Source organism: Protopterus annectens, chromosome 2.part1 (assembly GCF_019279795.1).
Source record: "Protopterus annectens isolate FY-2018-M chromosome 2.part1, PAN1.0, whole genome shotgun sequence".
NCBI lineage: Eukaryota > Metazoa > Chordata > Ceratodontiformes > Protopteridae > Protopterus > Protopterus annectens.
The window spans coordinates 608,253,259-608,269,982 of NC_056729.1; the positions used below are offsets into that span (position 1 = coordinate 608,253,259).

Consider the following 16,724-nt stretch of genomic DNA (forward strand, 5'->3'; position numbering starts at 1 on the left):
TTTGAAATTCTAGGATGTTTTTTAAATTTTGTCCTTGTCGGTATGTTATGTGCAGAGGGCCATGCAGTTTTTTACAGATGTGGGCATCTTCTGAAATCAGGACCCAATTCTTATATAAAATGTTGGAAATCATTTTGGCATTCAGTGAATATGTTGTGAAGAACATAGGCCCTGAATCAGGTATCATGTTGTGTGTAGTGTCATCATTGTCAATAAGATTTTGGGGTACCATGTATCCTCTGTGTAAAATAGGCTTAAAATGCCCCCTAGCTCTTTTGGTGGACATTTTTACCCAAATTTGATTGAATAAATATTCAGGGTACCCTCTTTTTAAAAACATACCCTTCAATAAATTACATTCTGCTAAAAGACCTGCCTCAGGAGAAACCATCCTAGCAGCTCTTACTAACTGCCCCTTCATTACTGCTTTTTTCTGATAGAAGGGGTGGCTGCTAGAAAAATGCAAAAATGCATTTGAATATGTAGGCTTCCTATATATGACAGTCCTATATCTATTATTGGGTCTGTCTTTTGACAACTGCACATCTAAAAAGTTGATAGACTGTAGCAAACTGAAAGATGCTTGGGTGTGTGGAGTTAGAGGTTGCAGAGACATCCAGGTACAATGAAGAGGATGTGAGTGGGGGTAGTGCAGGGTCAGGTCATAACTCAGCTTTAGGTTTGGACATAGGTCCCAAGTTTGGTCTTTGCCTAGGGTATTGGTTAACTACACAGGTGTTGAGACAGGGGTCAGGGGCTTGAGTTGATTGATGCGGAAGGGGTTCAGCATTTGCTAGAGGCAGAATCAGCAAATAGTTAGGATTTGTTGGTGGCTTTGGTGTTGGATCTTGAAGTTGATATATATAATTAGTGGGGGGGAGGTGAGGGGAATGCAATGAACAGCATTTCCAATGAAATGTCATTTGCTGAAGTGATGGTTCGATGTGATGATATAGACCCATCATTCTGTGGAGTATGACAAATGAGGTTTGGGACAAAACAATTTGTCCGGAACCCCTTTTTAAGCAGTGTAGGGGGTGGGCGATATATATATTAAGTAAAAGGATGGGGGGGTTGGTTTTGGTAGATTAGGTTAGGGGGATTAAGTTTGAGATAATAAAGGGTTAAGTAGATTGGGAACCTAGGTGAAGTAATGAAGGTTAGGGGGGGACTTAAGGTAGCTGATATATAGAGGGGAATAGAGGAAGTGGTCATATTTCAGCAAAAGTTGGTGTATCTCCCTCCCTCCCAAATGATTTCTTATAGTTTGTTTAGTTTAAGGGTAGAGAAGAGGGACAGGATTGTCTTTTTTGTTCCTCCTCGAGGGAAGGTGGTCATGGATTGAAGTGGGGATCAAGTGAGTTGCTGGACACTACTTGATTAAAAGATGAATTCATTAGTTAATGGTTGGTTTGAAAAGAGATGAGCAGGTATGCTTCCCATTTAAGGTTTGTGGGGTGAGTTGGTACGCTGCCCTGGTGCAGGATATAACAGGATGAGTAGGTATGCTGCCCTAATGTATGAATTGGCCAGGGTGACTAGGTATGCTGCCCTGAGATGGCTGAGTCTGGTGAAGTTATTGTTGTTATTTTCCATTGTGAATAAAGTTTATGTTTATCTGATATTATTAATAAAGGTTGTCAAATGGCTTTATGTGTTGGTGTGAGTTATTTAAAAGGGGGGCCAGGACAATAAATTATTTCCACCATTTATTCCTGCCTTTGTATTGAAGGGCACATTGCAGAAAAAAGACAGTTGTCCATTAATATAATAGATTTTAATAAATACTTTACCTGTAACATTTGTTATTTCTCCAGAAGAACATGGAGTGCAGTCAAAGCAACACACTGGCTGGCCTTTTTGGAGGATCTTCCTGTATCCTACAAGGCAACTTTCAGAACAGACTGATCTTGGAACCTGTGGTTTAAACAAAACAACATCAAAACACTTAAAAATAATTGATTACAAATAGAGTTTTTCTGTAAAGTTCTTTTAACTACCTTGCACTTGTTTATATATGCTTAGATTTTAATAATATGACATTTTCTTTTTAAAGAACAAAAAATAAAGTTTATTGCATCCAAAATGACATGCTAGCAACAAAAAAGTGTAAATGAAAAATACAACTATTTACATATGTATACCATTTTCTTTACATACCCTGGTAAAGTATACGCACATTATTTCATTATCTACCGACACTTTCATTATCCCACATAAAGTAACCCCCCACTTCATCTCTACTAAGTACTCAGCAGAGCTTTCAGTGCAATATAAGAACAAATATTAAACAAGACTTAAAAATCTATACATTAAAAATAAGTATGTCATATTTTTACAAGAGAGAGAGAAGCTGTAATATAAAACTGAAAAAAAATTTTTTTCCTGACCATCATAATCACTTTTTTCTTTAGGTGGATCATCTTCATTTTTTGTATGTTAAATACAATGAAAAAGCAAAAAGCAAGAGAGCTTTATTTTTATCATTATGAGTCAGTTACTTTCCCACTATATGCGTCTATTTAATCCGATCACTTCTCTGAAAATTATATAGGGTAACCATCTTTCCATATGTGTAGCCCTGGATTTTTTATGTTATTTAACTTTGGTCGTAATTCCTTCATTAATAAAATAACATCAATACCCATAAGAAAATATTTTGATTTCCACTTTTATAACATCTTTCTCAGCAACAAGTGTCAATAAATATTATTTTCTTCTTCTTGTTATACTGGAAAGTTTTGCCACACCAATATAATATCAATGGTTTTGTAACTTGTGCTTTGAATTTCAAAACACAAATTGCTATAAGTTTTAACTGTTGTTTAAAACCATGCAATCTCAAAAAAGCCCAAAAGATATGTTTCCATGTGCCCACAAGCTCTTTTCTCATCCCAAACATGAAACCTCAACATGTGGGAACATTTTCTCCAACCATTGTGATGCATAATATATTTGTGGAGATATTCCCATGCATAGATCTTAAAGCTATGTGATTTAGTAGTGTATTGTGGCATTAAGCTTATATTTTGCTAGTCTGGAAGTGTTACTGTCTCTTAGAAATTCTTTCCAGTCCATTCTCACTTTATCCATGTTATTAACTCCTAAATTCCTTAAGATGGTATATAGGTTCATAGGTTCATAGGTAGGTACTAGGTTATCTGCCCGAGGGCATTTATAAGCCTAGCCAGAGTGTGTCGGCTTTCGCCATCCCATTGATTAATTAACTGAGCCTCTGTCAAACAGAGCCAATGAAGTGATCCCAGGGGTGTATTTTCTGTTACCCATCCACTTGTCAAGGTTTCTCTTAAAGAGTGTTAGTGAGGGGCTCTGCCTAATGTAGTTAGGAATTTTGTTCCAAAGCATGGGGAGTTTCTGTGACAGGAATCTGTCCTTCCAGCGTGTTCTATTTATTGTTGTGGCGAGGTTTAGCTCACTAGAGCACATGGCTCGCAGTAACTTGGATTTCTTTAGGTGAAGCATGTCCATCAATTCTGAATTGGACATGGCTTTGTAAGTCAGGCAGAGATCACCTCTGAGTAAGCCATATGCCACTGAGTACAGACGGAGTTTTTTCAGTCGGGTTGCAGAGGACATATGTTTGAGGCCAGTAATCTTCTTGGTTAGATACTTTTGTGGTCTTTCCAGCTGTTGGAAATGTCTTGTGAGGTACATGCCAAATCGGGCATTGCACTCTATGATGGGTCTGATAAGTGACGAGTAGAGGGGCACTATAACCTCTTTATTTCTAGATGCGAGCCCTTTAGTAATTAGATGGGCCACATAGAAGGATTTCCTAAATACTTTGGCAATATGATTGTCAAAGGAGAAATTACTACCTGGGCCCCCAGATCTCTTTTTACCTCTTCTGTATTAAGGGGGCTGCCACCTATGTGGTAATTTGTGGGTGTTTTGTTTTTCCCAAACAGGATGACTATGCGTTTTTGCCATTTAGCTTGAGACCATGACTTTGACACCAGGTGTCCATCTCAGTAAGGCCTTTTTGGAGGATGTTCATGTCAGCCAGAGAGTAAGTTATGGCTCCCAGTTTGCAGTCATCGGCGAACTTGGTTAGCCATAGTCCTCCTGTGTTTGCCTGTAATTCTGAGAAGTATATGCCGAACAGTAGGGGTCCCAGGACCGAGCCTTGTGGGACACCACTTGTGACTGGTTTATAGTCGGACCTGGAGCCTCCTATTCTTACCGTGTGAGTTCTGTCTGTAAGCAAGTTGGCAACCCATCTTGTGACATAGGGGTTTATGTTCAGGCTGTTGAGTTTTTCTATAATACCCAATTGAGGAATGGTATCAAACACCTTGGCAAAGTCAAGGTAGGCTGTGTGAACCAACTTTGCCTCATCTATGGCCTTGGTGACTGTCTCAAAGAAGTCAACCAGGTGTAGTAGGCACTATCTGCCTTTAACAAAGCCGAACTGGGTCTGGTCAAGTGTTTGGAGGTTCCCAATGTCTTTGTTAATGAGTTCCATGATGATGCACTCCATAGCCTTGCAGACCAGGCTAGTCAGGCTTATGGGGCGATAGTTACCAGGGTCAGTTGTGATCCCTCCTTTGTGGAGCGGAATAATCATTGCTGTGCACCATTCTATGGGCATGTAGCCTATGGAGAGGCTGAGGTTGAACAGCATGTTTAGGTGGGGGTTAATTCGTTCTGTAGTTTGTGCAAGACACATCCTGGGACACCATCTGGCCCCATTGACACTGTGTTTTTTTATTTTGAAAGAGCTGTTTTCACATGTGCGTCTGAGATTTCTGTGGCACTACACTTTTCCTATATTGTTGTGGGCCCTTTTGGAGGTGAGAGGGGGGTGAAGTTTGCACTGAATCTATCTGCCAGGATGTTGGCAATATCAGTAGGTTCAGTATATTTTGTGCTATTTTGCTTATGTTCTACTAACAACGTTTTAATTACTAGCACCTTCCTCCAGTTTCCAGTAAGGATTGTAACTTTTGTTGGTTGTCTTGAATAAAATAAGGCATATTTTTTTTGCATTATTAATTGATTCTTCGTATACACTGCTTAAATCTTATGGTATTTCATTTTTGCACTGTCTGATCCCCAAAAAGCAAAATGTTCTTCCTTGCCATATCCCCAAATCCTTTGCATGAACATCACTATGTTACTTTAGAAAAAATCCAGATGCCTCTCTGTCACAAAAAGATTCAGCCTGACTCGCACTTTCTACTTTCACAAAGATACTGCTCTGTAATACTTATTGTAAAACCTCCAAAACAAAAAGGCATTAAGATTATTCCCTTACATATTAAGAACACAGGATAATGAAACTTTAAACTTTCAGAGACCTCTTTTTACCCAAGCTATCAATGAGAAAAGTTTCTACAGGCTCATAACTCATACCAACTTTCCTCTAAAATTGATAAGATGACAAACTCCAAACATTTCAAGACAAAACCAAGGAAATTCTTAAATAGTAATGAATATACACACTAATTCAAAAATACTTAATATCAAACTGACCAAAATAACACAGTCTTTAAGAGCACTGCCAAATAACTGAGATGCTATAAGATGTAAATATGTTTATATATCATATCACTTTTAGTAGGACAGGAATATATCTAGTTGAAGTGTGAAACTCAAGTTTTAATAATGAACTTATAGATTATTTAACTATACTATCATATTTAATTTACATTATTTGTATACCCTGTTATTTCTTGGAATTGAGATGTTGCTTAATTTAACTTCTCTTCATGTTCTTTTTATTATTATTAGTGCATTTCTTGTTAATTTCTTTGCCACTGTACTCGGGTCGTGGCCGAATAGGTTTCAGAGGCCATCCTGCCTACTTGGTTATGGAAATAATAAATAAAATAAGTAAATAATGAATCCTTCCACAAATAATCATACTTTCCAGTCACTTCTGGTGAGGGTCCATAATTCATTTTCACTGCCTTAGTTCCAGCTTTGATACCTTTACACCCATATATTTCTCCCAAATGGATCAGTTATCCATACTAATCTTCCCATATGCATTTCCAGTTTAATTAAACAGATGAAAACACCATCCACAAATACAGATGTTTTAAATTCTTTCCCTTGTATTTTTTAGCCTTAAATCAGACTTTCTATTTAATGCTGTCAGTGACTATAGGTAAAGTGAAAACAATGATGGTAATAAAGGACGTCACTGCCTTGTTCCCCTATTTATCTGTATGGACAACAATACTGCAACACGTTATCATTGGTACTATGTGTTTACTGCATGTTATACTTATGAACTCAGTAAAATTCTCTGAAAACCAAAACTGCACCAAATCCTTCATAAGACAAAACCAATTAACTCTAGGAAATATCTTCACACCATTAGGACTCATACCACTAGTCTATCATGTTCATTAATTAACAACTTACCATCTTTAGTAAATCATTAAATGTTTGACTTATTCCTATAAATCCATACTGATTTAAATCTATTAACTTTGGTGCAAACTTTGTGACCTTCTTCACTAAAACCACCATGAATAGCTTATTACTGTGGTTTAACACTGTTATCGTCTTATACGATGAGTGAAGCACTGAATATTCTACTGTCAGGGTATCATTACTACAATAGCTGTATTTCAACAATCTGGTATTGATTTATACTTCAACACCACATTAAACTATTGTATAAACCCAGACTTGATATTTTCTATTTGCAAAGTCAAAAATCCAGTTAGAAAAGCATTACTAGCTAGTGTTTCCCCCAGGCATGTTCCCTAAACATCATCAAGGCCTTTTCTTTAACTTCATCATGTCTTGGAAGGCCTACTCTTCCCTTCTCTCTGCATTGTGTGTGTGCCAGATTTAACTCCTCCTAATGCTGCCTGAAGCACAGGGTTTTCAGTCAGTTACTTCCCGCCATATCTGTACATATTCATGGTAATTCTGCATAGTGTTTGCTGTCATAGGCTTGCACCAATATTTTTAAGCTGTGGTGAACTACAAGAATACTTCTCTTTAAAAAAATTGTCATAAATATTCTCATATCTTACCCAAGTAATTCCCTAAATGAGTAAATGAAAAATGAGTAATATCAAGACCATTTTAGAAAGGAATGTTAAAGGTGGAAGTGATACAAATGACTCCACTGTATTAGACATTTTTCATTGTGGACATTGTAGACAGTGTAGGCTCAAAACTAATTCATTGTCTGTTGAGTTCAAACACTTGAAATGGGTTGTATGGGCCAGAGATAGGTATACCTGTCAAAGTAAATATGTGGTCTATACAGCGAATTGTGATTCCTGCAGTAGTTTTTACAATGGAGTTTTTACATTGGGAACTTTAGGTAAAAGGATTTATGAGCATACTTTAGCAATTAAGAAAAAAGTTTCTAATAATGCCTTGGGTAGGCATGCTTTGATATGCTCAGATTTCAAGAAGTTTTCCTTTTCATTTTTGGAACAGGTAGATTTTTTTATCAGGGGATTTTAAGACTTCATTGGAGTGTCGTGAATCAGCCTGACAGATTAGGAATCAGACAGACCAGATACCAGGATTAAAAGAGACCATCAACATAAAATGTTTTTTACATATTCAAAGAGTTATTTAAGGTATTATAAGTTTATAGTTTATAAATTTAAATGTATTAGGACTGTTTAGATGTAATTTTATATTTACATTAATTTAATTTGTATTTGATTATGCCATGTATTTGGTTGGTTGATTGCCATCATGTGACTTCTTTTGCTTATTTATAAAATGTGTGTGGAGGGAGAGTGGTTATTTCTGATGAAGTTCTAAGTTTTACATTAAAAAGAACAAATGTGCTAAATTTGTTTGTGGCAGGTGTCCATTTATTCTTTTCATGTTCTTTTTTTCTAAATTATGTAAATCTATATTTTTCTTTTCAGTTACATCTAGAAAATTATCCTTTCCTCCCAGTAGTTTATCCTGCAGCTGCATTAATTCTTATTCCAGTTAGTGGGACTTTTCTTTTTTTATTTCAGTCTTACCATTTTTTTGACTTTCTTTCTTTTGAACTTAGCTTTAAATGTGTGCCATCAAACTATTAGCATTAATGTAATTCCACTCTAATTGCTAAATTAGTTTCATTCAGTCCCTGCCATCATCCCTTTAATAACCCCCCCCTCAAAAAAAAAAAAAATAAGAGTAACATCCCAGATTTTTCAAGACACAGGGGTATACATAACCTAACTGAACTTTCTGAAATTACATGGTCTGATAAGATACAGGGTTTGTCTCAACCTTTCTCATCAAGTATGCATGTTTATTTTTCATATGTATTTTATATAAACACAATTCTACTCTAAACATCCTGAAACAAATATGCATTCATCATTCTGTACTTTAATATATCAGACTGAACTTAACCACACATTTTCATACATAAAAATCATCTAGAAATCAAGTTGCTCAGTCCCTAGAGGACCTAAACAATAAATACAGTTAATAATATTGTTTGCAAATAGCTCTTAACTCTGTAGCAATCATTAGGAGCTTATTGCCAATGAGTGAGTGGGACCAGAACCAGGACCAGGAGGACCACAACTCATTACCAATCCAATGTAAGTGAATATCTATGGAATGGAAATAAAACTGCTCTTCTTGTCTTAGCTTCTTGAAAATAATTAAATCCACATGCACCTTAACTTCCTATCAGAACATTATAGTCATTGATATCCAAGTGCATTTCCAACAAAGCAATAATATGGTGATCTATATTAATTATGTAAATACATAACACTAGGTGACCAATTTACATTACATGTCAATAGGGTTGTTCCTTCTTAGTTCAAATTTGAATAATTTACACACCCTATTTGCATGCAATCTTTATGTCATACATCATATACATTTTCTGTCAACTTTTGTTCCAGTACTAACAGAATTGTCTAGTCTAAAACAATCAAATGCATTAGCATAACATTACTTTACTGGCTCCATCTTCTAAACCTTATCCATGCAGCTACTGGTTAATAGCGTCAACTGCTAGAGGTCACAGACATTCATAGGATTCCTCCTGGTCCCATTCACTCATATCTTGAAAACTTCCCATAAATGTTACATTTATATTTAAGTCAAAACTGATATACCCTTAAACAATTAAATACTTAACTGCACTGTATTTTCAAGCAGAATATAATACTAAATCCTAACCTCTAACTGTATACTGACTTTACAGTAACACTCTCCAGCATGTCACAGTGAGATAATTCAACTTGGTCTCTATTCTGTGCAGGAATTTACCTCTGTAGTTACAGTCAAGACACATTTTCCCTCCCTTCATAGGTGATGTAAACATTAAAGTGAAAACAGAAATATTCCAATTCGACAATTCAAATCTCAGTTATATGAATTATAAAATCATTCAGCTCTGTTAGAAATGCTACATCTAAAGAAATCCCAATCCCTCCACACCACATGCTCCAGAGACCTCAACTTCATTGCCACAATCAACAGAATGTGCTGGAGGGACAGGTTCATAACCCAGAGACTGCCCATGCTATGGAATAGACTTCTGATACATGTCAAGCAGAACACCTCACTGGCCCTCTTCAAGAGAAATCTTGATGAGTGGATGGGAAATAGAAAATTCACCCCAGGGATCACTCCAGTGGCTTTACTCGACAGAGGCACTGGGAACTAAGGTCAGGTGGCACAATGCCAGGGTAATCTTAAGGGTTAGGCTATGTAAAGGCCCCAGGTCCATTAGTCTAGTACACACCTATGAACCTATGAACCCTTCTACAAGTGCTTTGGTCCCCATCATCCAGCATACTTCTTTAAACTGCTTTTGACTTTTTGTGCCATATGAGCTTCAAAAGTTCCTGTATTATCTCCTTTCATTGACCATCATAATTACTTTAACTTCTCCGTGCAGCACTCCTTATTTTCTCACTAGCATTAGACATATCATCCTGATCTCCTTCTTTCACATTGTTTTATAACTCAAAATGCTTGTTTAGAGCTCTCCTTACACATTCATCTGCAATGGGGAAAAATACACAGAGTATTACTTTGTACAGCAAATAAAGCTCCCTCCTATATGAAATCCATATACTAATCTCTTTAGAGTTCTCATGAAAGATTCTGGTGGTTTTACAAGTAAAAATTGGAACACACATAGTAAGACTACCAGCACAAAGAAATACAAGGCACCAAATCTAATACAAATGTTTTCCACTTTCAGTCTTATCCTCAACATATCATACATTTTATAGTTGACAATTGTAGTGCATCTCCAAACAATATACAAAGATAATGTCATAACTGTTATTATATTACACCCTCATATAGACGTGACTAGTCCTAGAAAAGAATGTACTTAAATGTAATGTACTCACACATTAATTTACTATCAGTATGTATAACTCTTTCACTCCTAACCTAAACCATGGACTGCACATCCACAATGTTTTCAAACCAACCCCGAATATAGAAACAACACAAAGCCTCGCAATAAATGTTCAAATATACCCAAAGCAGTTCTATATATGAATGTTGAACTATCTTCCATTAGTAACAAATAAAAGTAAACATCTGTTATCCCATTATGTAGCCTAAATATGTACATATTTATGTAGACACAGTCATAAAATACCACGATTTGCAGGTAAAAATGAGGTCAGTGTGGAAGGATAGACAAACAGTTCCAATAGTTGTTGGAGCAATGGATCTCATAAAAAACAATGTACAGTCGTATTTACATATGATATTGATACGTGTAACTCCATATGAATTGCAGAAGGAGTCAAAATGGGCACATTGCGAGTGCTGCAAAGATCAATTTTGGCTAACATTAAAAGATTGAAACAATATTCATTTCATGAACTTTAAGCATACTTTGACTTAAGAATGTGGTCTATTCATGTCACAGTATCAGAAACCCAAAAGACTTGGAAAAATTAAAAAATACAGCAGCCTTATTGCACGATCCACATAATAGGCCCCAACACATACTAATCCTTGTATTATTTGTTCTTCTCTGGGTGGGGACATTCAAAGTAATCCTGTTCCAACTACTCCCCAGCCTTCTACAACATCAGATAATTTGATTACAACCTTAATGTAACACACTAAAGAAATGTGAGTCACGCATATGAATATCTGAAGCATAAGTAACAGATCTGACTAATGTTTGGCTGGAACAATATAATCCTGATATATTAGCCATCTCAGAGACTTGATTAAACCTTACAGTCCAAACTGTACCCATTCCTATTGCATATTTTGAAAGGACTGCACAACCAAAACAGCAGGAAGAGTTTTAAAAAAAATTGGGGAAAAACATTGTCTCTATATCACAACACTCTAATCAGTCACACAATATTCCTGGAACTAAAATAATAGCAAAATCTGTTAGTATCACACAACAAACTACTTAAAATTGCCTGTTTGTACCTACACCCAAAATCTGCTACAACAGCATTACCTTCCCTAAGATTATACTTCTGGATTACTTTAGTATTCGCTGAATATAATGTTGATGCACTTCGATACATATAGTAAATTGACTCCTCAACAAGTTGTGACCCTAAAACATATACTAAACTTCTTGACTGGATATTAAGTAAATACCCATCCAACATCACAGCTGTTGCTGTACTTCCAAACAACGTTACTGACCATAATCCAATGTATGCCATTTGGAAATATACATCGCTGTCCCTCGCATAAACCCTAGATTGTAATCATCCAAAACTGGAATAAACTATCCATTTAACTAGTTCTACAAGAGGTAGCATTAGCATTTACTTACAGCAATAATCTTACATACATCTCCTTCCTTGACCATTCTATCAATTATTGTAACTAAATGTTGCAAAACACTCCGGGTAAGACCAAATAAGACTACTGTATCCACTTACAAAATAGAAATAAACACAATCCTTCTGCTCTTTGGAATGCCACCAAAAATTCTTTGGAAATTAAAACAACCCTGTACACAATCCGTTAGGCCTTCTTAATGATCAAGCCACAGGCAACTCATCTGCTACCTACTTCTATCGGTTATTTAACTAAGAATTGCTAAATGCTCTTGACAGATATGCACCAGCTGGAGCAGTCAGAATAAAAAGCAAATCTCTGCCATGGCTCCAAAGACCAATTCAAAAATGAATGGAAATGAAGGACTTCTGTTGGAGATCTTGTTATGCAACAGGAAACACACACTTCCCAATCAAATATAAAGATCTTAGGTATAGATGCATGCAATAAATGCAGAAAGTCAAGCAAGACTACTATATGAGCTTACAAAATAGAAATAAACATAACACTTCAGTTCTTTGGAATTTCATCAAAAGCTCTTTATAAACTAAAACGCAGTTGTACACAATCCCTTAGCCCTTCCTAATGATCAAATCAGAGTCAACTCATATGCTGCCTGCTTTCAGTCTATCATTACTAAATGCTCTAATTCACAAGATCAGACTCTATCACCATAAACTATTGAATCTAATATATCCTCTAACCAATTCTCATTTAAGCCATTCACAGTTAGAGATATTGAAAAGCTTATACGTAAAATGCCAAAGGACAAACTGCCACCAACATTCTTAAAATTAGACCTACATTGTCCACCCTGTCACTATATTCATCAGCAGAGGTTTTACAGAGGGCCACTCCCATCTTTATGAAACTATTTTAAAATTATCACCATCTTTTAAGGAGATGACATTAGCAAAGTCAACAATTATAGACCTATCTCTATATTTAGTCCCTTGTCCATGATACTGGATAGAGTAGTACACTCTCAACTACTGCAACTTTTAACAGAACTAAAAAAATAAGCTAAAAACAACATTACTTCTTCCCAGAACGCAGCACTATAAATGTTAGATTATATTGCTTTAGAATATGACAAAGGTAATAACTTTGCCACTAAGTTTTCTTAAACCCATGTAAGGCCTTAATGTTGTTTACCACAGACCTCTTTTACATAGACTCGATACTTGAGGTTGCACATCTGCAGTACTCAGCTAGTCTGAAACTTGCCTTCACAACAGAATGCAATTTATATGTCAGAATTTCATGTTCCCTTTCAAAATTAATACCATCATTTGAATTCCTCAGGGCAGTGTCCATGGCACCCTATTCTTTCTCATATCCAACAACATGCACCTCCACGCAAAGGGCCTAGTATTGTTACAAAACACTGACAACTGCATAATTATTTGTATGTTACCTCTAAAATGCAAAACTCTCTCCCTACATTGCTAGGCTTGTTCTGGGAATTAAAACTAGTAATTAATGAAAATAAAACTAAATTCATGATAAAAGCCAAGACAGCTACTGCCTGCTAGTAAAGATACTATATCAGCTTACAAAATACAGATAAACAAAATACTTCAACTATTTGTAATGTCATCAAAAGCTCTTTGGAAACCAAAACAGATTTGTACAAAATACCTTAAGCCTTCCCAATGATCAAACCACAGCCAACTCATCTGCTACCTACTTTCAGTCTAGTATACTAAATGCTGTAAATTCAAAAAATCAGTACCAACACTGAAATAGTCAGTCACTATAAATACCAAGGCTTAATTATTGACAAAAAACTCTGTTTTACTGAGCATATGAATTACATTGTACAGAATATCCTGAAGAGACTCATTATAAAAAAAACCTTGAAAATTCACTACTCTTACCCAAATTACTCAGTGGAATGATACCTGTTAATAGTTTTAATAAAATCACATTTCACATTTTATAAATTAAAACTCTTACCCAAATTTCTCAGTGGAATGATACCTGTTAATAATTTTAATAAAATCACATTTTATAAATTAGAATACACTTACTTAACTTTCCAATATTTGCTGTTAACCCACCAAAAAGCAACACACACACACACACACACACACACACACACACACACACACACACACACACACACACACACACACACACACACATTACATACTAAACTTTCTTGGATGGATGACCTTCACTAATAAACTTAATCTTATCCAGATGACATTTGCCCACAAATCCATATACAACTATAAATGCCCATTCATATATTCTCTTATTATATACTACATGACTGTGAGGATCTTATGTTCTTCCAGTCAAAATCTACTCTATGTTACAAAGACCAGCACTAGAACAGGGGACCAAGTCCCAAGCTACTGCTTACCTCTTTTATGGAATTCTGTACCTCAGCATCTATAGAATGTATCTAACTTCACAAGTTTCAAAATATATAGAGCATACCTTAACTTAACAGTATCCTGTGCCAAACATGCTATTAGCTGACCAAACAAGACTGTCAGCTTACATAATAGAAATAAACAGGTACCATAAACTCAGCTAAACCCTAACTTAATACAAATGTCACTGAAATACCTAATTGAGACTTGTACATTATTTACCTTTATGCATTTATCCCTAGTCTCTTCTCATCTCAGCTCACCTCCTGCTCGTTCTGTCCTTCCTTCCTTCACTAAATCTCCTGAATCTCCTGAATCCATATTTAGCTAGACAATGCATTTTACTGTTGACCTTCCTGTTTCCTTCATCTATGACCCATATTTTAAATACATTGTATATATTTAATTTTTATTGTTACACCTCATAGAATGACTTTATTAAACTATCGGTTAATTATTGTATGTTTTTAGCATGCATTTACATATCTAACCTGTTTGTTTAAAAAAGTGTAATTCTAATGTCATGAGTATCTTTTCCCAGGTTCTTTTTGAAAATTAACTCTGCCCAGAAGAGATAACCCTATAAGTGAAGAATAAAGAAACTGTCTTCAAACATTAAGCTGGTCAAAAAGCGCACAATTAAATAATAATGACATGGTCTTTGACCAAAGATCTTATAATCTTAAATTCATCCACATTGCTGAAAGACCCCCAATAAAGCATCTGAATCCCGTATGGATTTCAGATACACCAGGACATTCCTTACAAAAAAAGTCTTGATCTTTTCAGATCCAATAAAATAGCCATTTTACTTGAGTTTATTTTTTATAGTAGCTGCCAAGTATAATTCAAAAAGCATGATTAATAGAAGGAAACCTTGTAGTATCTCACTAGTTAAGTTAAAATGCCATGACAGCTACATCTGTTTCTCGACTGTAGCATCTGAGGCCATGCAAATTATATTTGATGTGACTATAAAATCTTCTGGAAAAACAAAGTCCTGGACAACCCTCTAGTATCACTCAACCCTATCAAAAGAATTCTTAGCATCCGGGATAGTTATTACTAGCTTGTGATGTGTCTCCAGTGCATCTCCTTAACATGTTATCATATTTCTAGCCCCTACCCTACAAACAAATACTGATCATCATCAGCTGATGCTGGCAACTGCTTTTACAACTGAGCTACTATAGTCGACATGAGTATTGTATTGTAAGAACTGCAATGCGAGGTCCTTCCCCTCCTTTGGAATCAATCCGATTTGCACTCACATCCAACAGCAAAAGTCACACTTAAATGCACCGACTAGAGCATCTCTATGATAGCACTGCAAACTTGGGAATACCTGCCAACAAACCTGAAACAAATTATCCCATTCAAAAAATTCTGACCTAACTTTAAAAACTTATATTTACGAAAACTCTCCATCAATGAGGGATAACTTAAAACTAACACCCTTCTTTCATCATTCCTCTCATATTCTATAAAACAGATTCTATAATGGTCAGTCCCTCCTGTTAAGTCTTACACTTCAGTAAGATGTCACTTAAAACATATTAACCATTTTTGTTTATTATACATTATTAACACCGTTTTTTTTCCTTGCCTCACAGCTTTTCTTCCTTCCTCTTAATCAACTTTTTATGACCTCTTCCATAACACACTGCATGCATTTTGTAAATTACATGTAATATCCATCATACATTTATTTTTAAGGTTATTTGTAAGTTACAAACATGATTGTATAAAACATGTTTGTTATTAAACCTTAATTGCTCTGCTATGAAATGTGCTATTCTCCAATTATCCTATGAGCACTTTTTGTAGTTATATGTATTTTTCCCAGGATGAGTCTGAAAATGGTCTAAATAGATCAACACTCTATCCTGGTTGGCAAATACTAAATAAAAAAAAAATGTCACCAGCACACCCTGCATCCATATGACTCCATTATATCTTTTCTCATCAAAACCTTTAAAATTATTTAATGAATGTACTGTTGCTGCTACATTTTTTGCAGATTTCAAAAGACAGATCATGTGATTCTGGAGCATTACCCTGAGCTCCAAAGTTCAGTTATATTGTATTGCATATTAGGTATTCAATGGATGGTCACATTGAATCTGATTTCAGAACCACCTTCCTATTCTCTTTACCTTGTATACTATACATCTCAGAAGCCTCAAGCTAACAAATTGAAATTTATACCACAACAGTGGGGAATTTTTGGCTCGGAATCTATGAATGCTGATATATCAAGGCAACCATTATCAACAGCAGCACAAAGAAATCAGCCGTATTAAGCATGACATACGGAAAGTCTAGGAAGATGGAAGTAATGAATGATATGTTCACTGGCTGGGTTTCACATTAATTGGATTGGAAAGCCAATTCTACTTAATATGAATTTAATCTAGTACCATTAGTATATCATGTATTAGACTCCTTGATAAGATTTTAACTCATTCACTCCAGTGGAGCTCAGGAAGTTTGCACTGTAACTTCCAATGGGCAGAGTCTAAGCCTTTAGACAGAATCAAATTATGTCTTCACATTTCAAACAAATGCTCATATCTCTGGAACCAT

General features: G+C 35.6%; 1 protein-coding gene across 1 annotated transcript in view; it reads right to left on the reverse strand.

Annotated features, from left to right (window-relative positions):
* Window positions 1–16,724, reverse strand: part of LOC122794871 (extracellular calcium-sensing receptor-like) — a 257,415-nt gene that overhangs the window by 19,569 nt on the left and 221,122 nt on the right. The window contains exon 6 of the mRNA XM_044063470.1: window positions 1,794–1,909. Coding sequence (XP_043919405.1) covers window positions 1,794–1,909 — 116 coding nt within the window. The remainder of the gene's footprint in view (window positions 1–1,793; window positions 1,910–16,724) is intronic.